Below are 27,998 nucleotides of genomic sequence, written 5' to 3' on the forward strand. Positions count from 1 at the left end.
AGCTTTTAAGAAGCACTTGTTTCAGATATTAATTTAGTCACTTCGTTATTGAATTACTCGTTACATGTATCAGGAATTACGATGAAGTATCATATTATGCTTATACAATTAATATAGACTATGAATAAAAATGATATAATGGCCTGTTAAATATACGTAATGTTGCTTATTAAATAATATAACTGTGATAATTTCAAAAAAGCCTGTAGAGTTTATCAGATCACATGTTAATATTATCATTTGTTTATACTATTTTTCTTGTAAAAGCACAATATAAAAGATATCTCTCATATCTTGATTTTAAATTTTAAATGTTACCACGTCGTAGACACATTCATCTAAAATAGCAACGACAATATAAGGCCACATGACACTACATGAATACTAAACGTGATACTATTTAAAAAGATACTTTTAAAATAGTATTGTTATTTGGAAGTATAGTTAAATAGCAATCTATTTAAAATGCTTGATATATTTTGCGATTAACTTATACCGTTTAAAATAATTCGAATATAATAAAGAAATTTAAATAGCATAGTTATTATGACAACATATATGAAAAAATCTAATCTTACAGTAGAGACAGAATATTTTTCTGCTTTTCTGATTGTTTAAACTCTCAGTCTTTTGATATTTTTGTTTCATCCATTAATCTTCATAATGTACAGTTACGAGAACAAAATATTACTGACACATAAACAGTAATTTTCACGATAAGGAAATAAAGTAGAAACTAAATCTTACATATTAGTACAACTAAATCTTACATTTAGTATAATTACAGCTTATATAGGTATATATATATATATATATATACACACACACACACATATTTTTTGTAAAATACGAGTATATTTTAAGCAAGGCAAATTAATATTTTTAATCATATAAATAAAATTTTATCAAATTGATCGCGTTATATTTATCGGGTTATTTCAAGATACATAAGTTTAACTAAATGCCGGACAATTTATTTGAAAGTACATAAAAAAAGAATAGTAAAAAGTCGAGATAGTTTCAAAATATTGATAATAAATGTTCACCCGAATAGCCCTAAAAAATTCGTGCTAATTTATAAAATGTAATAAAATATATTCAGAGACTGTCTGTTTTATTTGCGCGAGATAAAAATTCCACGTCGGCATGCCATGCATGAATTAAGACTGCAACAATTGTAAAAATTGTAAGTCACGATTTCTAGCGCGCGCGGCTTTCATCTATATCTCTTTGTGAGAGGCATTCTGGCATAGCTAACTCACGTGACGACTAGATTGAGAGAGCGAGTGTTTATTACAGGCCTTATCGAGGTGACACGACTCGAGAACGCGGATTAAAAATCGTCAAATCTCTCATTTCAATCGGATATCGAGCGGGATTCGCAACTAATGTGAGACTAATTCGGATGGTAAGAGACGGGCAATTAACGGACGGATGAAGTCAAGTGGATTTACGGAGCCTTCGGTCGACGGCGTGATAATTCGACGTTAAGTCATTAGCCCCGCACGATTACAGCGCGGGGCGCGTTATAATGGCGCCGGCGTACTTCACTAGCACCTAATCCCGCTGGCATACCACGTGCCGACGCGTGGCGGTGTCACGACGTGTCCGGAAATCTCGCGATTACCTCCCTTTCTGCCGTTTGTCTCGCCATCGCGAGACGTGTACGAATAATTGCACTTGGAGCGTGAATAAACGGAACGATCGCCGGCATGATCTAGGAAGGTGTCCTGTCCGACGGCTAAAGAACCCATTTCCCAGCCGACTGGCCAAGAAAGAGAGAGTAATTATTATCACGCGAAAGGATAAGGCGGAGTTTGCTGGACTAACTTCCGCTGTGATAATTTATACTTGCCACGATTCGCTATAGGACGATTGCAGCGGGTGGTTGGCGCGGCCAAAAGAAAGGAAATGGAAAAGAAGAAGGACCGATGTGTACGCTGAAGAAAGAACAAAACAGATAGTGAGATGGCACAACGCTAAACTTATGAGTTCCCATTTACATGAAATTTTGCGTTTACCGTTTACGATAAATACTAGCTGGCTTTATAATGCCCGAAATTCAAATGGATACGAGGGAAATTTTAAAAATCAAAAAACTCTTTCTATCCAATCAATATAATATTGATTTGAAAGATCAACCCCAGCAACGGTGAAGAAAATTGAGCGAAAAGTCCCGAGTGTTTGTGGTACCGGGCTCATCGCAGAGAATTTTACGATTGAACAGCGTATCCCACAATCGCGATCAACGGAATAACGTAAACTCGCTTTGCGATACCGCATTACGATCGTTCCCGCGGGAACAGAGCTCCTGGCGACGCGACGCGACGCTACTCGAAGCGATGCAGTTGGATAGGCGACTCGATCGTGGCCAATCTCGTTCGCTTAAATTACGACCGGCTCGTAATCACCTACTGACTTTTATCATCCACGTAATAAACAAACCGCAATCGTAAAAGCCAACCGTAAAATTCTCTCGAAGGGAAAGACTCGAGAAAAAAAAAAGAGAGCGAAAGAAACAGAGAAAAAGAGCGCGCGGTTAAATACGCAGACCTCGTGCAGAAAAGTCGTAAAAACGATGCAATGAGTCACTCTTTTTTCCCCTCTCTTACGAGGATCTCGATCGTAAGGGCTCTTCGATCGCGAGAGATGAACAATGGTTCTCGCGTCTTAGCGACGACGCGCATGGTGGCGAGTTATAATCGCAACCGCAATCGGAGGCTAAGATGGAATTCATGAGGAGGGGAATTATATATTGCATAATTGCATAAAGTGCGTAACGCTGTTCGGATCGTGCAGAGCGGTGCGGGGAAGTTGTGCGTCTGCCGGGGATGCTCGTTGAATTTTTTATTTTACCTGATGACGGATCGTTCAGCGCGGATACCCATGTCGCGACGTAGAACACCGGGATCGCGAGAACGGGGAGCATGTTGCTACGTCGACGACGCGACTACGTCAACTGAGGAGTAAATGCCGGGCGCCGCGACGCTTACCGCCGCGACGCGGTTCCGCTTTGCCGCCAACCATGCGGGCGCCTGCGTGCTGCATCGTGCTGTGCGTTCGCGACTTACGCGGCTCGTCTGGAATGGGCTACGAGGAGACGCGGAGATATCTCTGTTTACTATCGAGCACGATTCAAAGCGAGAGCGCGACGAAGCGCAAACGCGATGCAATTGCGTTTTACGCGTACGCTTGTTCGGCGAAGGGGAGAATTGTACGTGCAGTCATACACGCAGACTCCATAGAACGCAAGAAGCACACGATCTCGTTATTACTTTCTTGAAGAACTTTGGAAGATATTGAGACTTTCTCGAATCGGAAACATCCGTATATCTTTTTCTCAGATATACATGCATATTGAGAATATTTTTATTATTGTAATCTACAGAAATTTTTTTAAAGATATGTTTATTTCTTTCAAAGCGACACAGTTGAGCTTCTTATTTACAGAAGAGGAACTATTGAATTCATAAAATGAGAATAGGAACATTTCATACAATCGGATATTTTGAAATGACAATATTAAGAAATTTAAAAAGCGTAGAATTAATAAATTTATGTTTTAAAGTTTTTAGTTAATTACTTCTATATGTCTGTAACGTTACGGCCATCTTTCTTATATTAATAACTAATGTTATGGAAGTTTAATATCGTGCAATTAATACTTATGAGACTCTTTCATAGAAAAAAATTTAAACGGTCTTTTTAAAAATAAAATAATTACGTAAATACTTAATACCAATTTAAAATATATGCAGAGTTAAAATTTTATTTGTTTTTTTTATCGTTTTTTATCAGAAATTAAGAATTGATAAATTATCTTTTCTTATAAAATAGACTTTTAAACTATTAATAATTATATTCACGTAAAGTAACACTAGAGTTTTACGAAATTAATTAAGATTGTTAATGCATTTATGATTAATATTAAATTTATATTTTCCTAATTTGTATAAAGACGTACGTAAGAAACAAAACTTGTCTAATTGTAAATCTACTCTGATTAACGAGGACGCCTGTCGAAAAAGCCGAGAAAAAGCGAGTTTGCAGGTAATTACTTTCGCAATAATTACATTGCCTTGTAATCATTCTAACGATCTTATTTCGTTCTGCATCTGCTTCTTATTTAGCACGGATGAATTTTAAAACATTTTGATATATTCATTCATTCCACGTCAGATTTCAATTATCGCTTTCAATACGTTTATTAAATTTTAATTAATTAGGAATCTTCGGGTACATTTGTATATTCGCTAGAATTATAAAGTATTACCATCCTCACCGGATGTACGTATATTCTCTATTTTTAATCATCTATAGTGTTGACAGTTATTGGAAAACCGACAAATAAGCTATTTCTGTTAGCCTATAGTGATAGCGACTGTTAACTTCAAACTCGACAAAACACTCGACAAGCAGACTGTTTGAAATAGGTCTATCATTTAGGGGAGAATGAGAGAACTCTCTGTGAATACCTAAGGAAAAGTTAAATAAAGCCAATGATTATTTATCAACTAGTAGAAGTCTTTATTCAAAGGGTACTTTAATTATTTGACTTTAAATTACTCATTATGTAAATTACAGTTATTTGACTTTAAGCAATTTATATATCATTATTGTCAAAATATAAACGATAATTTCAAACAAAAGAAACATCATTTTTATTATTTGGAATTACCCGTCGTTATGCAAGCTAGACAATGCCGAATCAGATCATTTTTATTATTTGGAATTACCCGTCGTTATGCAAGCTAGACAATGACGAATCAGATCATTTTTATTGTTTGGAATCACCCGTCGTTATGCAAGCTAGACAATGCCGAATCAGATCATTTTGTGTATAAAATTACAGTTTATTTAATAATAGAGTTAATTACTATAGTTTAAAATCAAATATGCTTTTGAATAAAAAGAGAAGCTTTCATAATTAATAAATAATCATTAATTTTATTAAACTTTTTGTCTAGATATTCGTAATTCTCCCTTCTATTCCACATAAAATTATCAAAAATATGTAATAATATTTATCTAAATGGCATGTGCGAACTGTGTTTATGTGTCACAGTAACAACACTATAAGTATATATCAGACTGTCACTGAATGTGAGAAATGAGAGATTATCACTACTTTAATCTACTACAATAATATCGTTTACGTGTGCATTTCATATAAAATTATCAAAAATATGTAATAATATTTATCTAAATAGCATGTGCGAACTGTGTTTATGTGTCACAGTAACAACACTAAGCATATATCAGAGACTGTCACTGAATGTGAGAAATAAGAGGTTATCACTACTTTAATATACAGCAATAATATCGTTTACGTGTGCATTCCATATGTTTGCAATTCCTCGGCTCGCCCCTACATGTCATCTACGGTGAATTAAGAAATCGTTATTAAAACTCCGAATGTACTATCAAAAAGACTACAAAGCAACGATTGATGAAGTACAAAGCAGTTTATCGACGCATTGTTACGGAAAACAATCATTTGTTTTCGCTGCTTCTCGTAACTTTCTACGCTTCGATGCATCAGCGAATTGTTCACTTTACCACCCGTAGCGTGATACGTACGCAATATTGCTTTTTTTTTTCATGTCCATATAGTTTTTTTGTCACCATTTTTGTCGGGTCGGTTCACGATGCACGCTCATGCAGCAAAAATCTCGCGGAGTTCCCATGCGTTCGATCGTGGCAGAAAATTTTTGTTTTTACATGATTGCATGTAGCTGCAAGTTCCGATACACGCGATAGTATTTTATCTACACGAGAAATGGATCAACAAGCGCTAAATAGTAAATAAACATCGAAATCGGGCAGGACACCTTGTGGCATGGAAAGCATAGCACACACAGTGCAATCCCTATCAACGATTTATCCCACGAAGAATCGCGATGGAAGTGGTTCGCGTGATAATTCATGCTCGCCGTGGATACTATTTCGAGCACGCGTGCCACTTGATGGAATCGCACCTCCGGTTCAGCACCATTACGTACAATTGTTTTCGCTTATTACATGCATGCGATTCCCGTAGGTACGGATCTGGCGAGAGAGCCGCACCGAGAAACTCTTTCTTCTGTGTTTCTCAAACGTGGCTCGAGAAAATATTTCATTCGTGAGTCTAACAAGATTGAAATTTTCAATTTGATGTTGCGCGAGTACTCGACGGGAATTTCATCCATAACGTAATTTGCGCGCAGTAATTTTCGCATGGAAAAAGTCGTTTTATGGACGCGCGTAGGACGAAAGAATAATTAATGTACATACGTATATATAATAATAATGTACATATTGTATGTGTGTATATATTCATTGCTTATAACGTCATAATTTGAAATGTTTGAATGTTTATATTAGGAATCCTCGATATCCCGGATATCGAGGATTCTTAAAACAAATATTTATATATAAACTGTGTTACGAATTGCCAGTTGTCGATTTTATATCAAAGATGAGGAGTTAGTCAATTTTTCTGACAAAGACATGCGATGTAAGAACGTGCGACCAAGTCACTTTGCGTGTCAGTAATTTCATTGTAAAAGCAACTTTACCTTCATGATCTTGGCACCGCGTGCCACGACTCGTGAGACACGCCATACCATCATTAATGCTCCATAACGTAATGCATTATTTTATTCGCATGATCGCGTACTCGCGCTGACTCGTCACTTCGTAACGAATAGTCAGTACAATCTGAAGTTTACAAAAGTACTTCGCGAAAATATTCTTCCCCGTTGCTTACGAGACTGTATTTGCTTTGTCTTTATTTACAACGCATCATGATATATGTGATAAATGAAATATTATCACAATTTCATCATGCGTTTCGGGCAGCGGAATACATGTATTCAATAATTTGAATGTTATCGCAACGGTAAAGTTCGATCTTCCATTCGAGCCCCTATCTTCGTTCCTCTTCCGATTATTCCGGAAAACCAGGTTGCAATGAGTGTGACCGAACTCATTCGGGTGCAATTGTCGCGTGCACCCTTGTACTAGGTACTCCATGCGGCTACATGCCCGGTGAGCGGCAGATGGAAGCGGATATATTCGCGCCAATCGTCGAGGTAGCTGCGATCGATGCGGGACGGTCGAGGATCGATTTCAATTTAGCGACCGTTTAAGCGTGCACGCTCGCGGCTAACGAGCTTTCGAAAGTCGTAGATATCCGACAAGTTGGCCTACGGGGGCAGTCCCGCCGTGGCTCACAACCACCCGCCAGAAACTTACCGCAGTCAGGCAGCGTAAGTACCCGCGAGCATACATGTAACATGACACCGTTAACTCCCTTAACGCCGTACTTGCACTATACAGATTATTACACAGGCGCACGGACACGCGCGCGGTTTCACCGGGCGGACGTTTATGCGGCGCCCGGGGTCGTAGTGGTAGGCACTGTTAACGTCTGAAAAGGATAAGAACGGTGCGAGCGATGGAGGGTGACTGACGGACTGTTTTACTGCTTTTCCAGCGCTGCAATGGAGGAGTCGATGGGGATGGCGTGTGGTTCCCATTGTAGAGATTAGAGAGACCGGCATATGCACCTGAGAAACGGAGTTACGTTCGGCAGCTAGATTACACATTACGCCGCTTTCTTTCTGCGAATCGCTTTTGGGCAAGACAAAGTTATTCTCGTTTCTCTTTTTTTGTTAATATACTTCCTGTGAAAAGAGAGAATCAATATCACTGTAATAGAATGTAAGTACAGAAACGAATCAAATATTGCACTATTTCTAATAGTTTGTACGAGAACTGTTTTAAAAATATATGAAAATATCGAATTCTGATTAATCAGACTGTAAGTTGTAATAAAATAAGAGTACAGTTCCCACAATGGAAAATAATAGTGCGAGATCGTTATAGTTTCTGAACAAAATTATGATTTTGATCGTGTGTTATATATATAACATTAAATTACAGTTAATGAGTTAGTCTCGAATTTAATTAATTATTGTGGTTTTCTGGACTATAAAGACATCTAAAATGTATTTGTAAAAGATTGTCAAAGACTTTCTTATAGCTTAGGTTTCGCGCGTACAATAACGTCTTTAATTAATTCCTTCCTGATTAAAGTTAAAGAAAATTTTCATAAATAGTCTGTAAAGGACTGCAACAATAAGATCTGTGTTCCTTTTTCTTTCGAAACATTCTAATAAACATGTTTTCGTTATAATATTTATATAATGTAAGAGTAGGATCAATAAATAATGTGTACGTGTTAGAAAACCAATTCATTTATTTACGTATAATATCTCTTTTTAGACAGTATAGAACATTTAAAAAATATCGTTGTACAGGCACGCGTTTTTGGACGCTGCAGTATGCGCTAGCAAAGCTGCAGTTTCGAGACTATACAAATCAGATTCGGAGTACAATCACATCCCTGTTATAATCTTACCCTGCCTAAGTTGAGCATAACAATTACGATCGCACTAAAAATAATGTGCAAAGTTGAATTTTTGTAAACATTTATACAATCAGATCATTGAATCTCTCGTCATTCATGATGTCGTAATATAATCGTAACTGTTGTGCAATTAAATGAAACAAGCATTTCGCTGTGTCAAAATAAAATACATTCGAGACAATAAATTCTATCGATCATACATTTCGCGATTATTTATAAAACTATAAAATATATTAGAAATGTAGCAATATGTACTATAACAAAATATTGATAAATTGAATATTTTTCTATACTCTCTTCGTATTACTTTAGAAAGAATTGTGAGATTACTTTCCATAGAAAAAAATTCAACATGAAATAAAATATTGCTTACGGCAGACTGATTTGTTTGTCGTCGCGTACGGCCAATTGATAATACATTGTTATGCATTACGTACAGTAAGAAAGAAACATATACAAATGTGTGGATTACATTTGCTGACAGATTTCGTTACCTTTCCATTCTTTCTTTATTCTACTTTCTCGAATTTTCGTTTCTGCCTTTTTTGAGGCTGTGCATCGAACTAAAATCTCTGTTATGCAATTCGTTTATGAAAAGGAACAATAGCATGCGAAATATTAACGCACCACCGAGTAACGGCTAACCAGAAACACATAACATTCGTCACAAACGCGTACTGGTTTCGCTGAGTTCGGCAAGACTGTAGTATTGTCACTGCAGGCATTACAGAAAATATTCCCGCAATTGCGACAATGGTGCTGTAACAGAAATAATATCGAGTATATACTATTAGTTCATATTAATTGTTAAATTTTTACCATTTTCGATATAAAAAAAGATCACTGTATTATCAATGTAAAGTTGATATTATAAAACGTAATATATTCATATTATGGTATAAAAATTAATATTTTGACAATATTTGTTCATTTATATTGCAATATATTTGCATATAAAACTTATAAATATAAAAATAGGAATATAAAATCATATTCATTTCATTTTATGTTTAAATAAATATAAATATCCAGGTATTTCCATATATTCTCTCACTTGTATGTAAAAATACCAACATTTATATTATACATGTATGTATCTCATTTTTAAATTATTCGAATAAAATTATGTAATAAATAATTGACATCAGTTATAATAATATGTAAGTGTACTATTAGTACAGCAAGATATAGATATTAATTTACGTTTGTACTTATTTTGAAAACGGCAAAATGATTACTAAATTATGAAGATCTTCATATTCATTCTAACAGTGTGAAACTACATTTGTACATTAAAACTTCATATTCAAGATCTAAAAGAAATATTCTATGCACATGGCATATTAAGACTTTATTAAGCTTACAATTTATATTTTAACTTTACTTGCGAAGCAGTAAATTGATAATACGATGGACTGACACTTAACTTCAACTATTGAGTTCAACTAATTTCACTCCAAATGAAAATCGACAATAATTTATAAGATATCTAAACTGTCTTGGGGCAATGTAAATATAGTACGTTTTAAATCTCGTAGTTACAGTTTAGGATTTCAACCGAAACGTCCAAACCAATCATAACTTCACGGCGTATAATGGCGATGAGTTTGCCCGCCTCAGGTCTACACGCTGAAAAGTAAAAAGCTCTGTAGCGTAGTTCGCAGTTACGGATTACGTGTGCTCGTTACGTTCGGGTCAAAAAAAGTGCATGCCCGTACCTGAAGCTGGCACGCGGACAACGGCTGGAGCTTTTTGCACTCGGCACCAGGGATACTATTGTCCGCGCGTCAACTTCAGGTAAGAGAGCGCTTAATACTTTTTTGCGGTGTTTCTTGCACAGGTCATTTCCATGTGAGAGTCGTTAGATTGTGAAGTATAGACGAACATGAAACAGGACTGACTGGCAAAGCTGTTGAAAGTGACAAACGAGGAACGGCGAAGATAAGGACAAATAGATGAAACAAATTCGTGTTAATCATATTGATTATGCAGAAAGCATCTCAATCGCGTTTGTCTTTTCATAATCTTCTCCAGAATTACAGATATACTAAAGATAAATAAAGAAAAATACTAAAAATGTTAGCCAAGTAACATATGCGGAAGTCTATATTTTATTATATAACTGAATTTTCTTTTAATAGCGTATACCTACCTCTCTTATCTAAAGCTAGCGCAATTAATTTACCGTCGCGTTTAATCACACGAGGAATCCGTATTTTGCAAGTCGTGATGAGAAGAACGCACAGTATCCACGCCTTTGATCTCTGCGTTTATTTCGCATCTTTACTCGCGCTCTTTCTGTATTATCCGGTAATCTTTATTTTCGAGCCATTACCGATGGTCTATTATAATAACGTGGTATTCACAGTATTCGCGTATCCCGAAAGCCAAAAGAGAAGCTTAACTAAGGCGACGATTCTAAATTTTACATCTAAATTGAATCCCTTAAGTGAGACGGTCGGATCGTCGTTCTCTCTTAGCGCGAGGATGGTGACGGTGTGAGAGGATGGTTGCCCGGTTATTACCGGGAGAAGTAAGAGCCCGAATAATATCGTCCCGATAACCGATTTCCTCGCGAAGTTAATTATTGAACCGTCATCATGACTTACGACCGAAACGTAGTAGATTGGTGCCCGCAACTCCGTAACCGGCGTGCTTCAAGCACGCCTTATCTTAACCGTGATAGATACCTACTTACAGATACTTTCCAAGACGAATAAATCAGACTGAGATCAGATCCGAGAGATACTGTCGAGCAAATGATCGACCGTAGCGATCTATAAATTTCTCGCGAGATGACTCGACTCTTGGCGCGGACGCGAAACTCTTGGTAAACCGAGGAGACCGTCTCGCGGCTTACCTCGCTTGCCTTTGTAGCTCGTAACATCGGGCAAACTCACTTTTATGCAATCGCATGAGCAAGGAAATGAGTTTTCGTCTCTAAAGTTAAGAGTTAAAAAGACGCAAATGCCGTTGCACGCTTATTTATCTTCGTGGATGTAACGGTGAACGGAAATTCTATTTATCTTTTTTTTTGTAATCGTGGTCGCTTTCATCGGTTTCATAACCAATTTTTATTGTGTTAATGTATTCCAAACAAACTTATCCAGTTAGCTTTATCAAAATTAAAGACACCACGTGATAGAGAATTAAGATGGTTACATCGTCGTAAAGTTCGCCTTAACTTGGAACAAAGTGCGAAGAGTTCTAAGAGATTTCAGAGAAATTAATTATGATTTTGAAATATGCATATTCATCGTCTGTAAGATACGTCCTTTAGTTTCGCTTTAAGTTTATGCAACACATACGAACATTCCCAGCGCATCTCTTACGATCACATTCTACCACATCAACACGAGTATGGCAGCGAATGGTATTCACTTTTCAGCATGTAATATCATTTGATATTGCTTATAATTATGAGCAGTATCCGGAGTGGAACAGGTTCAAAACTTTCCGAAATTTATTATTAAAGGTTACGATATGTATTATATTATATTATATTATACAATTATATTATATTATATCACATTGTAGTTTCGCTGACACCTCGCCTTTTACTAAGAAAATTGCTTTGCACTTACAAAAAGACGCATAATAATTTCTCAATGAAAATATTGTTTGTACTTAAACATTCCTACATATATACATTTACATTTCACGATACACAGATTCAAATTAATATCTACATAAATTTTACACACATTAAGTTATTGACTCAACCATATCCGTTAGAAAATATTTACATGTTGTTACCGTGAGATGAAACTTGGCTGTCGCAATTTGCAATTACTGGAAGCAAATTAAAGCGTCTAGCGATGCGTAAGACACACCGGAAAAGTTTTGCACTTCGTCTCGTTAACATCTCGCCGCGAAATCAAAATTCCGTCCAATTCGCGGGAACTGTGTCAAGTGCGCGTGCAAAGCAATCATCGGTGTGCCATGTGCGCTGGGCAGCACTGCGAGGCATTGTGCATTTAAAAAGCCAGCAGGGGTGAGTTTACAATGTGTCTTAACGTGGTCAACCGCATCGCAGCACTGGAAGGATTATTGTTTTATTCGCTTTTGCCCGCGTGAAAGCTTGCGGCCACCAGTATTTTTTCCACCTGCAAACAAGCCCGTACCTTTCGAAGGTCTCGCGCCTTTCTCGCACGGCTTCTCCGTTGTGCACCTGCCAACGGAACGGTTTGCCCATTGGCACGATTCCCACCTACACAGCTGGTCGTGCTATGGGTGGCCTATTCTATATTAAACAGTATGGTAATACACCTACCGGGCGAAAAATGAGTAACAAGGATACCCGAGCACTGCCTTGTTATTATGCAATAACTTACCACCCTTTCCTACGCCCTCCTTTCAACCCTCCCCATTCCTCTCGCGCGCGGGCACTACGTATATTCCTTGCCGGCTACGTAAAGCAAAGAAGAGAATACGGTCTAATGTATTTTATGGAGCAAGCAACGTCTCTATCATATTGTCGACTGAATATGCATGCGGGCCATGCATGCACAACGCGTAATCATGAATGTATGTCGGATGATGATGCAAATTATGTAATTCGACGTTCTAAAAAAAAAGGCAAGAAACGCTGCTCCGCAAACATAGTCACAGGCTTAAGGCTAAAAACAGAGTTTTTGTTAGCATTCTCCAAATAGTCAGTATTTTATGCATCGTACATTGAAAAAAAGAGTCTGATAATAGTTATCAAATATTTGGTGAAATAATTACAGTCAAATGTTAATACAGCCAAAAATAATTTTTTGTTACATTAAGCGAACATTTGAATAAAATTATTTCACTTAACATTTGATAATTATTACCAGACTCTATTTTCAGTAACGGCTCTTTAATTTGCTCTTGTAGTAATTGCAAGTTGTAATAGTTAAAGGATTTTATACTTCTTATAAAGAAACCGGTTTCTGTCAAATTGAATAAATTTTTGATTGGTTGTTTTTACAATTCTGATCAAGTCTCAAAAGACATGACTTCAGAAAAATTCTAACTTTACGGCTACTAATTAATGACTTGGATGTAATAATATATAGAGAACATTAAAAAACTATATCAGTCTCCTTTTTTTATTTGTTAATAAAATCCGAAAAAAGACTGAAAGGTTGCAGAAAGGTAAAAAAGGTCTAAAAAAAAGTACAAAAAAATTAGAGTGATCTTATGTATAGAAGAAATACAATAAATTTCTATGAAATACACAATTTTATGCAATTTAAGGTTCCATAATCGTAAAAGTTGAATTTTTCTGAGGTCATGCTCATTGAAATTTATCAGCGTCATAGAAACAATCACATTTAAAAAATTTAGCCAATTTGACAAAAAAGCCGGTTTCTTCATAAGAAGTGTACGGAATTATTTTATTTTGAAACGTGTGGACGTGCAAGATTAATTGTTATGACAATCATTGATTACCAAAGAAAATACCATGATGCACGCGATTTCTTCAGAAGATCTCTGCAAGCGAGTTATTCCGTAGCGATTAGCGTTGACAGCCAACTCCAAAGAAATTCTATTATTTATCGCAGACGTCTGCGTAATTTCGATAAACTCTCGACCGCGCGTAAATCCTGCTACAGAATTTATCCATATGACGAATGCACGAATACACTTGCTCGTTGTTAGTGCGCCGCGTGCTTCTCTTATCGATGCACGCAACTGCAACGAACGGAACGATCAAGATCTCCGCGCGAATACTTTAAGCGCCCATGTCGTGCCGGCACGTGTGATTTGCACTCGAAAAATGGAAGTTAACCAGCGCGAGTTCTCGGAGCTTTGTTACACGGCCTAGGAAATCGTTCGCTTTTACCGTGTAACGCGACACGTCTCTCACTCCTTTAATGAGCGAATTAAAAAGCGTTACGGACGCGTGGCCGACGTATTCGCGCGGCAGGTGCTTAACAATTGCCGCTCGAGAACTTGTTTAAGCCGGTAATCCCTCAGCCGGCTCTTATCTATCCACAAATTCCGGCCCTCATTACGGCCTATCGCGATTTAATAAAGGGGGAAGTTAGGTAAACGAAAGCCTTTAAGTGTAATTGCCGGCTCGGGGAACGCGATAGCCCGCTATCTCTAATAATACGACTGTCGTGCATCAAAGTTGTTGCGCGCGAGAAGCGATTTCGATCTCGAGGGATCCTGACGACCTGACGAGCGCCTAGCCCTATGCGCCATCAGATCGTCGAGGTTAAGTGTATCTCGTGGTAATGTCAAGACTACCCTGCCACGACTCGAACGATCCTGGTCATTTAACGCGAGCTTACTTTACCTTGTCTCTTTTGTCGAGTCCGATGGCTGGAATCCGCATCAGGGTAAGCAGTAATTTCTCGAACGGCGGAGATAATTGAACAATTACGTACGGTGCGCCGCGCTTTCAGTCAAGCTCTTTGCAAGCGCGAATCGTCTCTACGAATAGATCGAATAAGCGAAAGAGGAAGGTAAGGGGGGAGAGAGAGAGAGAGAGAGAGAGAGAGAGAGAGAGAGAGAGAGAGTTACGAAAGCGTGAGAGCAATTAAAAAGTTTGATTACCTTGCGACGAGTCATGTTGAACTCACGACTGCACCCCTTGCATTGGGTGACCATCCGATCATTTGCCCAGGTTACCGCACCCTCTTGCAGTGTCGACTGCTGCTGCTGCTGAGCGTTGTCAGCGGCCTCGCGCAATTCGGCGGCCGCTAATTTAGCAGCGCTCAATTGTCCCCCAAGTTCCTCCAGAGTTCGTTCCTGTTCACCGCACACCTCCTTTAGAGCGTAATACTCTTCCTGCAGCGTCAAATATCTCTGGAACAACCATATATATAATTGCGATTATTTAGTATACATTCATTTGTTCATCGTCGCGAAATGCAAATCGGTTCACTGCTAAAATGAGACTTAAATGTGGATGTCAAATTACGAAGAAAAATAATTTTATTGAAATATCTAAAAGTTTATAACTAGATACAGATCTAAAAATAATTTTATTGGACTAGTAAATAATTATATAGAATACATGAAAATTGATAACAATGCTGCAAAAAGTTTTACTATTCTAACAACCAATTTAAGTGTCCTACTTAATTATTTTGACGATCCCAATCTTATTTTCAGATCTACATATACCTATCTAAACTTTTAAATATTTCAGTAAACTCGTTCTGTTCTAATATATGTACATATATATATATATATATATATATATATATCTTTCGATGATATCCATTTGAATCGATATCCAAAATGTACATAAAATTTTAGATAAGTTTTGTTCTTTTTCACTATGTTTTTATGTTTGATCGAAGGAATTTTAACTAATAATATTTGTGTATAAATTTTACAATTTCTAATTTTTTCAAGCAATCAGCGTGCAGATTATTTGTTGGTCTTTGAAAATTATTTTTTCAAATTCAGTTTAATTATTAATTATTCTTGTATGTTATAAAGAAATAAAGAAAAAATTTCGTATATTTAATATCAAGAAAGATATAATTTTATTATACGATAGCTTAGCGCACATTGACTGTTTGACTTACAACTTTGTACTCAACGTCGTAATTTCACATTTTACACACACATATATTAACCGCATAATTATTACAATTAAATATACATCCAGTAAATGTCATTGTCTCACGTTCAAATTAGAAAGAGAGAGAAAATTAACTTATTTATATCTCAAAAAAAGAGAACTGTCAAATAACCCGTAATACACTTTAAGAATCTGTAGAAATGAAAATTCAGTAGTTGAAATAAATTTCATTAATCTATTCCAGGACGGCAGCGCCGTCGCACTTACTGTCGGTTCTATTATCGAAAGACGGATAAATCTCCATTCTAGCGTGCGGATTGAATTAGGTATGGGCTTATAATCCAGGTTTCGGGGGTGAGATTTAAATAGAAAGATCGGATCGTCTCTCGTTCCATGAGGCTCACCGTTGTCTGAACTTACGAGTCGGCGCGGGCGCGACGATAACGGCGATATCGTGAGATTTATTCGCCACGGGTACGCTTAAAAGGCAATACAGATCGCACGTGGATACGTACCTCGGACACCCGTTTCAGCTGATCGATCTCCTGATGTAATTGAGAGATCTTCTCCGTGTTACAGATCGATGTTTCCTGCAAGGAGGTTCTCCACTCGCGCTCAAGTTGCAATTCCCTCTCGACCCCATTCGTCCGCGCTTGCCGCTCGGCAGCCTCGGCATCCAGAATCCTCACCTTCTCCTCTGCCCCCGATCTGACACCATCCATCTCCTTGCACCTGATTAAGTCAAATCGGTGGTATTTAAACGTCGAAGAGACATAAAACTCGTGTCTACATCGCTCGAGGCTATTTTATTCAATTGGTTCAACAATCTTTAACTCGTACCTCGCTCCAGGATTAACTTGGGATTTTAAAACGAGTGTAATGACGTGTGATGGTTATATCTAGATGAAGACCTTGTTCGCTTATTAAAAAATATCGGATGACATAAATAGTCTCATATATCATATTTACTACCAAGAAATGATTTAAATTTTTCAAGATTTGTTATTTATGCATGTTTATTAGCAAAGAAAATAAAATATATCCATATTATGGTTCGATGAATTAAACTTAAATATTTAAAAAAATACGTATTTATTATTAAGAATTATATGAGACATATCGTGTAAATATGTTATAAGTAAATAAAAGTGTATATATTCTCGCGTATTTAAGGAACTGTTCTACGATTACATTACAAAAAATGGGAAAGAGAATTAATACAAACTGGTATAAAACAATAAATATATCATTTCCCATTTTATTTCAAGGAATAGAACAAAAGACATAAATGTGTCAAATATTAATAAATCTACAAATATAAAAAAATATCAGAATAAAATTACAAAATGTTAATCTAAAAAAAATTTTCATTTTATATTATTACTACATTTTAATTACGTTTTTAATTATAACATAAGTGTATTCATATGTATATACTGCATTAGCCACGTATTTATCAAAAATAAAAATGTATATTATACTATTTTATATGTTTAATATACATACAAATAAATTTATTAAAACAATAAGGCTGTTGCATTCATATAATTTACTTGATAATATTGTGATATATACAATTGCTAAATATATATAACTTACCTCACAAGATATCATTATATAAGCAATGATTGTACAACAATAAAAAAAGGAGAAAACTTTATTCAGAAATTAAAAAAGATTACAAAAATTTTATTCAATCGTGGCATCTTAATTAGCGATGACTCTGGGATAAACAAACTCACACTCTCTTCTATCATAAATTTATTTTCGAAGTATTGGTACAAGCACACGTAATGTCAGAGTGCGTCATAATTTTCACTGCGCGAAACTTATACAAGTATGTAAGTATATCAATAATATGAGTATGGCACGTTTAATTAATCACCATCGAGCATTTTACTTCCAATAAGGAAGTAACGCTATCATCTTGGAAAAATGCCTTGCGTGGGTACGTGTATCGATTACAGATGTCATAATATAACAACTTACTTAAGATAGTTATCTTCATATGTGAATGTTAAATAAAGAAGGAATAATTCGGTGACAAGAACGATTGTGAATCAGTTCCTTAAACACGATCATAAATAAGAGTAAGTGTTTTATTTTAGTTACAAAGAAATATACAAAAATTTATATCTTCCTAAGAAATAATGTCAGATGAAAATTCTTCAACAATGAGAAGTAAATTTTCATTTATCTCTGAAAATCATAAGAGCATGGACAGACAATATGAAATCAATGAAATGTTTGTTAATATTATACTTTTCCCGTTTGACAGCATTAATGAAGTTTATTATTATAATTATATGATAATATATAAATTTATCGATTATTGCAAAAGATTTTAAAATATGTCTTGTCAATATTATAACAACTACGTATTAATATAACTATTTGTAGAGTAATCATTAAATGAAGTTTGCCAATATATATCAATAGATTTTGTTTAATCCTAGAGCTTTGCGAGTTTTTAATCTATTCTACCTAAATTTGTTCGCGTTCACGATATCTAACTGTAAGTAAAAAATAAATCATTTTGTAGCTAGAGCTGATTCATTTATTTGCGTGCGTACTTCATTTAAATGTTGGTATGACCATTCGCATAACAAAATTTAGTATAACAATAGCTGTGATAGGAAAATCTTATAATAATTATATTTGTACCTAAATAATGCCTGTTAAAATAGTTCAATAGTATAAAAACATTTTCAATGCTTCTTTAAGAAATATTAACATTACGCAAGAAGTTGATGAAAAAAAAAAGGTCAAGTTTACGTATCTCAAATGTCACATTTTGCTGAACAATATTAATTCAACTAAAATTTTAAAGCGTATAAGAAATGCGAATATTAGCCTTTTTTATATTTTTACAATGATAAATATAGTCTTTTATATAAGTATATATATAAAAAAAGACTACGCTTTTTTACGCGCTAAATTTTATATCTACATAGACTGCAGATGGAGCAACAAAATATGTATCTTAAATATATATACATCAAAAAAAGTTTTGCATGGTTTAAATATTTGCCATATTTTAAAAAAATGCTAATTACAATGATTATGTAACAGAGAATAAAATATTTTAAAATAGAAAAATAACATATTTACAATAACAAATCTAGGGCCATTTCTTGAAATATACATGCATCTTCATTATTTTACAAATGGAATAAAAATGAATTTTTGTGTGTTTGTGTTGGATTTTTGCTAACAGACATATAATTTTTGCACGAAAAATGATGACACTAAAGCACCATTAGATAAAGCAGTATTGATCAAACTAATTCCGTCACTTCATTTATAGAAACCCTGCACTAGAAAGCCTTGATACTGTAAAACAAGAAGCTGACTTACCAATACACTTTTCAGTTAATTAATCAAATGAAATGCTTATAGTAGTAAAAATGTATTAATACCTTAATACAAAAACCCAAGATAATAAAATGCAAAACATTTTTTGATGTGTAATTATTAGATTACACGCGAGCTATTTTTAGTCCCAAGTATGCGCGTGATTAAATTGCACTTATACGTTAATTAACACTAGTGAAAGACAAATAAAACATACTTCTCATCCATTTTCTGGATGGTCTCACTCATCGACAGCGTTTTAGCTTCCAGTTTTGTAATCAGTTCTGTCTTATGCTTAAGTGAGCCTTCGCACTCCTGAAATAAATATTTATTAAATACAGGCGAAAGATACAGACATTTATGATTGCTCAAATTTCTAAGTCAACCTGGAATAGTAATGATATATATTGAATTGCAAATAATTTTCGCAATAATTAGGCATATGATGATACAAGTTTAATATAATGATGCATTTTCTTGAAACTTGTAATTTGTCATATGTAGAATGTGTGATATTTTCGCAAATATGATGTAACGAAATGTTTGGAATGAACCTCTAGACTTTTTAAATCTGTATAATTTTGTATATATGTGTAAATAAATTTTTCTTGCATCTATAATATCATCAATAATAGGAGAGTATACATATAATAAATTTACATATATTTAAAATATTAGATTTCAAATTTACATTATATAGTCTTTAATATAAGTTGCTTATTACAGTAATAAATTAATAATTTATATTAAATACATGTTGCTGAAAATTGTTTCTTTCTCTTTTTACACATTAATATTGCAAATATATTGAAATTCAAGGCGCTCCATGTATCACAATCAAAATTAATTAATTCGGAAATTATGATCGATTATTTCTTTAAATAATAATATGAGTGTATATAATAGCGGGTGCAAAAAGTTTGCAGGTCAATGAGTAGTTTTAGACATATATTACTTATAGATAAAAAAATCTTTACAAATAAAGCTCTATTATAGTGTACAAGAACTTTAAATATTTTAGTATTTAAAATATCGCGTATTTAAGTTGATTGTGATGAAAACTTTATTAACTTAAAGTATAAATTGAAAATCAGATTGACAAAAATTATCATAAAATTATATGTTCGCCGAAAGCTTTTGGCAGCCACTATATACTTCATAATGCAATATGATAACATTTCTAATAAGAATTATTGTCTTAAACGTAACCGTCTATATTGGATTAAAGTGTTGGCAGTTTGATCCAATGTCTCAGAAAAGTCTGCTAAATCATTTCGTTACACCATAGTAATTACTGCATCATAGTAATTATTGCATTTGTTAACATAACGACGATTAATCTTCGAAAGTGGCACTGAATAAGAGTGTACGATAATATGCTATGCGCGAAACATAGGTGGAAATCTGGCAAAGTAATTTTGCACGACTCTGTAAGGTGTACGTATAAAAAATGTACGCCTTGCGTGCAGCACTGAATAGCCGCGATATCCGAAGTGTCAAGATCCGCTGTGAAATTAATCGTTTAAGAGTAGGCTGTCTTTATTCTTTCGCAGCTTGCTCGGTCGTTGAACTATTCGTGGAAATCTCGGAGGTAGAACGACTTTGTTTCAATTTGTCATTAGAGGCTGTCGCTTGCTGCTTGTCAAGGGAGCGTTGATGATCGACCATCGATCGGGAGGTCGTATTTTTCGTAGGTGGGCAACCCCTCGGGGGAGTAGGATTAGTCTTATTAAGAATAGATTTCGATACGCCACTCGGAGTGGTGGGGCTCCGTATGCCTTCGCCATCCTTCATCAAATGATTATACTTCTCGAGATTGTTAAGGATCTTGCCGATTTGATTAGTCTTCGCGTGAAGACGGCTGACCATCTCGCCCTTCTGTGTCAGTTCATGTTCACACTCCTACAAGGGAAATACGTCCAGAAACGGAGAATTTACGTGTCAGCCGAAATCTTCTCCAAAAAGAAAAGATAACAGCGAAATAAAAATTCCCACCATTGTCAGCACACATCCATAAAAAAGCACCTAAATATGGCTAATGTAATAACAATCTATTTTGCATAAAGATAATTTAGCTATTCATTAACAGACTGCAATATTAATAAATAGGAAAAATATTAATAATAATATATAAAGCAGGTTATTGTTTCTGCGCTATAATTAATGGTTCTATTTAAGAGTAAATTCTGTGATTAAAAATTTTAGAAACTTCAGAAAAAATTTTAGTAAATTATATAAAGAAATCGCGTTTCGCGATATAGTATACTTGGCTACATTAAATATCACATATGTTTAACGAGAAATATTATACATAAAGAACAATTTTATTATAAATAATTAAATAAACGATTAAATATTTCCTAATTAAGATAAAACAAATTTACTAAAAGAAATTATTAGCATATTACAAACACGTTTTCTCTCTCTCTCTCTCTCTCTCTCTCTCTCTCCTTTCTTACATAAAATTTAATAAAATAATTTGATTAAAGTATAAGTAGACTATATCACGTAATTAAAAAATTATAATAGGATAGTTGCAAATTACACCACCTGCAGCTTTTTGTACATTTCCAAGTTAATTAATTTGATATCCTCCAGCTGACGTCTTAAAGATATTATAGTATCCTGTTTCTCGTGTATATCCTTCTCTAACAACTTCATAGCTACTTCCATTTCGGATTTCATGCTAATCTGTATAAAACAAAGACAAAAATACTTATCAATCGCTATTTTCTTTATTTAATTTTTTAATATAAAAGTATTAAGAGTAATATTCTATCTGTGTATATAAAGATACAGAAAGAAATATAAAACAATATGAATTCTTATTAACCTGCAATTCTAGTTCTTTCTCTAAATCTTGCCGTGACTTTTTTTCAGATTCTATTCTGCATCTAAGTTCTTCAATTTCAGCAGTCGTTTCTGTTATTTTAAGAGGTATTTTTCCATTCTGAAATTAAATCGATCAATTCAATAACACGTCAATCTGTACGTAACATGAAAGTTTGACGACATCAATACCTCGTTTGCATCTTTAACTTCAATACCAAGTTCTTTTTTTAATTGTCTATTCTCTTCTTGAAGCGATAAAATATTATTTTTAGCAATAGCAAGATCTTCTTTCATAAGAGCATTTGTTGTCGTTAGAGATTCTACTTTAGCTTGAAGATTCGTCACTGTTGCGCTAAAAATGACAGAAGAAATGTCAAAATACGTATAATATTGCTTATATGTATGCGCAACATTTTGTTTAAAACGTGCGAAGCAAATATTTACTTTAAATGTCGGTTAAGTTCTTCGATATAATTCTTTTGATCAAGTACTGTGGTCATATTGTCGTTTTCGAGTTCATCATCTGGCGATTCGCCAGGTATATGATTACTATTGCGTAGATATAGTGAAAAGTCGATTACGCCCTGCTGGCAATCAAGATCTTCTTCCTGTCGCAATAGTTACAATCGATCTTGAGTTAACATCATTATCACTCTAATTAAACGCATTCATACACACTTATTTCACGTACGTGAAAGACGCAACAATAATCCAAACTGACCTTTACACAGAAGTTGCAATCGATCACATTTAATCCCACTAACAAACCCATTACTACGATTGCCTCTTCGCTCATCATTAGAGCATCTGGTTCAAAATATTCGGACAAAATATCATCTTTGTGATCTATCAGAATTTTTAGATAATCTGCTAATTTCTTTTGCATCAAAGCCATACGCAGCCAAGCGCGCGCCCTACCCATAGCCGTCCTAAAAATAGTAGCGAAAATATATTCCAGACTTGATATAATAAAAAAAATCGATAAAAATATCAAATTAATTTAAATCCTAAAATTAATCAATGTAATTATATTGCTACAGAAGCAAAAATATAAAAGCAATTTTAAGAATAAGAAACTTTAAAAAATTTTAAGGAAAAATCTAAAAGCTCCATCATTGATTAATATAAATTGTACCGGTCATGTTTTAACAAGAAATCCTAACAAAAAATATTATATACATATTTCATTTTACCGTAAATAAAATATAAGATACATTTTGTTAATTAATCATGTAATCAATTGGGTAAGTTCAAGTAGATAGGTATAAATCACATCGGAATAAAAATATGCAGTACCTAACAGTAGGTAAATCACGAATGCTGGACGTAATATCTTGTGCTTCAGGACAATATTTCTCTACAAGCTGAAGAATATCCCATAGCTCCTTTTTGGGTCCGAGAAGACCCTGAAATCGGAGACCTGTTAGTATCAGGTTGTAAAAATTACTTCTTTATTGTCCGCACGACGGCATTAAATTTTACCTTCTTCGGTCGTAAACCATGCCTAAGCACATGTTCAAGAACGATGAAAAAATGTTGCAATGGCATATGGTCAGAATCAAGCATACGACCATATTTCAAAGATGTTTCAATCAGCTCCTTGACGATTAGTTTTGAAATGTTAACGAGATTACTCCTCTCGATGATGACTGGATCTCGTGCTGCAAAAACAATACGTGTGTGTTCTAATTTGCAGTGTGATCTCGATTAATTTTCCTCGTCAAAAATAATTTCAAATTCGACGGCTAGTATCTAGTCCTGGATATATAAATATTCTTAACGTTCTTTTTTAATTAAAATCATAATCAAACTTAAACAATATATAAATGATTGCATAGCACTTGTGAATTAATTTTATAATTTCATATTTTCTATAATAAATAAAATATAAATAAAGAAATGTAACAGTGAGCAAAAATTTGCGGTTCGACTATTAAAGAAAAGCATTCCAACCAAAGCGCCCATGGTAAAGCGTGTGATAAAGAGGAAGAAACATTTTTTCCATTATGAGCAAGAAAAGCAAAACTTATTCCCGATATAAATGTCACAACACAATAAAAAAAAAACTAATTCAATATCCCTGAATGTAATTCGATAATTAAAACGGGCGAGTGCAGTAACATCCAGTACAGACACAAGCTGGAGACGTGCTGCAATGGCGGTGGACTTGGTGGCATAATATCGCGAAGCTCTTGCTGTTCAGGAAACTGTTGCTGATGGTGATGATTGTGATGATGATGATCATGATGATGATTAATACCACTGAGAGCGAGCGGTGGTGAAGGTGATCGTTGCATCGAATCCTGGAGTGAGAATTCGACATCCTGAAGCTCCTTTAAACAGAGCCACTCGCCATCTACCGACACTCGAAAATTGCACAGATATATTGTGTCCTGGGCACCAGCCATATCTTCTTCCAGCATGACCCCGCCGTGATGTACACCACCGTGATCACCCGGCGGCCGCAATTTAAGACCAGTCAGGGATTCCTGCCGCATAGAAGACGATTCCTCTATCGAGGTCTCAATCGATCTTGGAGATTTATGCGATATCTTTTAACGTTTGTTCACTATTATATAGACAATTGACTTGCACAGATTTTTATTTCCTTCAGTAATAATTTTCATAGATTGAAACAGCTCGTTTTTTTAAGCCAGATCTTTTTTCCGTTATTAAAATAACGAATTGATCAGAATTAAAAAATAAGTGTCGATTTGTGCTTCCAATATATTTTTTTAGTCCACAATATTGACTCGCTCAATGCTGTACAGTAGAGTATCTTCTTCTTCTGTTACATCGATCAGCTGATAGAGAAATGTGTCGCAATGGATGAGTCACCGCAATAAATGATGATATATATTATAATCAGATTTTACGTTGGTGGCAACAACGTAAAAAAATTATATATGTTAATTATATTGCTGTTTCTTGTTATTTCTTCATATATTATCCTTCGATAATCACTACTTGTTTTGAGAGCGAGTAGATGCTTGCTTTAATAAGTAGTGCTCTAAATAAACTGCAGGTACCAAAGAGACGGTAAATAGAATCTCAGCTTAGGCGAAGAAGAAATGGTAAACGCGCACTGACGCGGCGACTACATCGTAGTAAGATGATATGATTATTCGCTCACGAAGCGGCGTGTGATTTAGGAATCAGCGCACTCATAGAAACAACTTGGAAATCGTACGGAATGTCGAGCGAAGAAAATTTTACGTCGAAAATAGTGAGAGCGCCGGCAAAATGTGAATATTGATTTTCCCGCTGACTTTGTCTCCATCTACAATAATCAATACGGATGTAGCCGCATATTGCTATATGGTGCTGCCATCACTTTTCTGTATTGCTTTACCGGTATAACAGTACGCAACAATAAGAATAAAATTTATAAAATTACAGAGAAAAATAGGATAGTAAAATAAGAATAAAGAGAACAATTTCCATGTTTTAAAATCTTATTTTGATATTCTAAAAAGATCAATATTCCTATATACATAATTATAAATGATTAGTATTTTAGAATGTCTTTTAAGACTATTTCATTTAAACTATAAAATAATTTTCAACATGCATTCATTCTGTCACGTAAAACTGAAGCAATCGTAGATACGGATTTCTTTCTTATGTAGAAAATTTAACTATGTAAATAACTTAATTTTCATACCGCATCAATTAATTACAAGAAAACAGCATTAAAGATATCAAACACCGTATAAAATGTCATCAGTATCAACGTACCAAATATATCACATTGTGTTTAGTCTTCTCTTCTAATTCGTGATTATTCAAGTGATAACCATGTCAAAAGTACGTATGTGTAACATCATTGCTATCAGTAATACACCATCACTTAAGATATACAATGTAATTGGAGTCCGCACATCGCGTAAACAAAAATAAATAGATAAATTAAGAAAGCTGATAATATATTAATAAGAAAATTTAATAAATCTTGCAATAATTAAACAATATAAGAATTTTATTATAAACCGTATATATGAGAACACAATCAATAAGAAATAAAAATTAAAGGCCTATATAGTCGAAGCTGGATCTTTGGTGCTTAAATAATTCAAATGTGATTTATATATTATATACATATACCATACATGTACATGCATATATACCATTTGTAGCTTTATCGAACTGCACGCCGAAATTTTTCCGGATTTGCAAATGCAGGTAAACTACCGAAACAATACACAATTAAATTTTGTTACTCATAGGCATCTGTTAAACAGATCTTAATATAATAAAAAACTGTAAATAAATTTATTAAATTAATTTAATAAACTTGATTAAATGATTATATGTTACATATAAAAATGCTTTTGTATAAAAAAGGTCTATAAATCTTAATACAATCTATTAATTAAGTAAAATAAAAATTGAAAATCAACATTTAAGTGGAACGGATCTAATTATAAGTTTAAATAAGCATTAATTAATTATTGCAAATGTATAATTTGAATACCATACTTTATATTTATAATTTTCACTCATATATTAATTTGTATGTCGTTAATATAAATTAATTTATTGTATATTTAAAAAAAAGAAACACAAGATAGATTTTTTAAATAAATTACTATTTACTCATACTTTTTCACTCACTTCAAATTCTCCAAATTAACATTTTATAAAATTAAAGCACAAGACGAAGATTGGGATCGAAACTGCCGATTGATCACGTCGATTTCACATGAATGTTTGCGTCACATTTCAATAGTTTTAATTTATATTATTTATACAATATTATATTTTTCACATTATTTGTAAGTATTTGTTGTAATACTCCTAACACAATGCAAATAGACATGAAATAAAATTTGCGTGTGTATTACGTGTTATGACAAATAATTTTCAGGACACAGATAATTTAAATAATTAATTATAAAATAATTTAAAATGCTTACAAAAATTCTTAAACCGTATACGTGCCAATCGGTATTTTATAAGCTTCCATAGCATTTATGTCTTTTGACAAGTAATAATTGTAAGAAATTCAAAAATAATCGAAGCAAAAACCAAGATTTAAAATCAAGACAAAAATCAATTTCTTATTTATAAAATATGTTTTACTTATTCCTTTCCACTATCTTTAAAAACTTATATTGTGTTGTTAATTTAACATTGTTCAAAGCGCGTTGTTTAAAATCATGATTTAAACTCTTATAACCTTATTATTATAATACAAAATTATAAAAATGCGTACCACACACGATATATTATAAAACTTAAGTCTTTCCTCTCTAACGTACAATATTTTAATATGATCACTGAAAAAGAAAATTTTATGACGCTATGATCTGTGCAAAAAGAAAAGTGCAGTTGCTTACAGCTTCATCGTCATATATATCTGATACAAATGACGTAATTATTGAAACATATGTGTTACCTATAGAGTTTATACAACGTTTCTAGCTGACAGAACGATTGTCAATAAAGAAACAACAATGATGGCGAGACACGTGGGCGCATAGTACGTCCACGCGCGCTTAACACGCGGGCGCCAAGCTGAGCCCGCGAGCGCCGGACTTTTGAAAAGCGCGCCGAATCATGGGACCATGCAACCATCGGTCTATGTACTCACGTCTCGGCAACCACCAAGCATCCAATTTTCTGGGTCTGGACACGACGAGATCGGGCCATTTGTCCTCCCGTATGGAATAACTTGACGGCGAACGTGAGACACTTTTTTCGTTTTCATCGGACGCGAGGCTACCGGTGAGCGATTTCTCGGACGGGGATATTGGCAAACCGTCGCCACTCTCTGCGGCCATGTTTACGTTCCCACTGTCGACTAACGGCGCATTCACCGACACAGATACGTTCATGTGCGTATACGCGCATGTATAAATGTGTTCGTATCTCTGTTACGGCGAC

General features: G+C 34.5%; 2 protein-coding genes across 2 annotated transcripts in view; both read right to left on the reverse strand.

The window, feature by feature from the left end:
- The window catches only part of LOC108777661 (neurotrimin), an 82,286-nt gene extending 80,532 nt beyond the window's left edge, over nt 1-1,754 (reverse strand). Inside the window, exon 1 of the mRNA XM_018544608.1 lies at nt 1,628-1,754. Coding sequence (XP_018400110.1) covers nt 1,628-1,754 — 127 coding nt within the window. The remainder of the gene's footprint in view (nt 1-1,627) is intronic.
- Nucleotides 1,755-8,711: 6,957 nt separating this feature from the next.
- Nucleotides 8,712-27,895, reverse strand: LOC108778102 (RUN and FYVE domain-containing protein 2). Its single transcript, XM_018545200.1, has 14 exons — nt 27,702-27,895; nt 24,247-24,644; nt 23,595-23,773; nt 23,409-23,518; nt 22,834-23,041; nt 22,557-22,720; nt 22,302-22,464; nt 22,114-22,230; nt 21,831-21,971; nt 20,835-21,182; nt 19,498-19,595; nt 16,442-16,658; nt 14,948-15,199; nt 8,712-9,172 (listed from the first exon to the last, which is right to left on the reverse strand). Exons 1-14 carry the CDS (start codon nt 27,893-27,895, stop codon nt 9,032-9,034), a joined length of 2,730 nt encoding a protein of 909 aa, XP_018400702.1. The 3' UTR covers nt 8,712-9,031.
- Between the last annotated feature and the right edge of the window lie 103 nt (nt 27,896-27,998).

Source organism: Cyphomyrmex costatus, unplaced genomic scaffold (genome assembly GCF_001594065.2).
Source record: "Cyphomyrmex costatus isolate MS0001 unplaced genomic scaffold, Ccosl1.0 scaffold116, whole genome shotgun sequence".
Taxonomy (NCBI): Eukaryota; Metazoa; Arthropoda; class Insecta; order Hymenoptera; family Formicidae; genus Cyphomyrmex; species Cyphomyrmex costatus.

Bases quoted from the DNA above. Each gene is read 5' to 3' on its own strand.
- LOC108778102 (XM_018545200.1), bottom strand. From the start codon at position 27,895: ATGGCCGCAGAGAGTGGCGACGGTTTGCCAATATCCCCGTCCGAGAAA. The intron at 24,645-27,701 runs GTACATAGACCG...TAAATCTCCAAG, and splicing joins TGGTGGTTGCCGAGACGTGA to ATCGATTGAGACCTCGATAG. The intron at 23,042-23,408 runs GTACTGCATATT...TACTATTTTTAG, and splicing joins CGTGATTTACCTACTGTTAG to GACGGCTATGGGTAGGGCGC.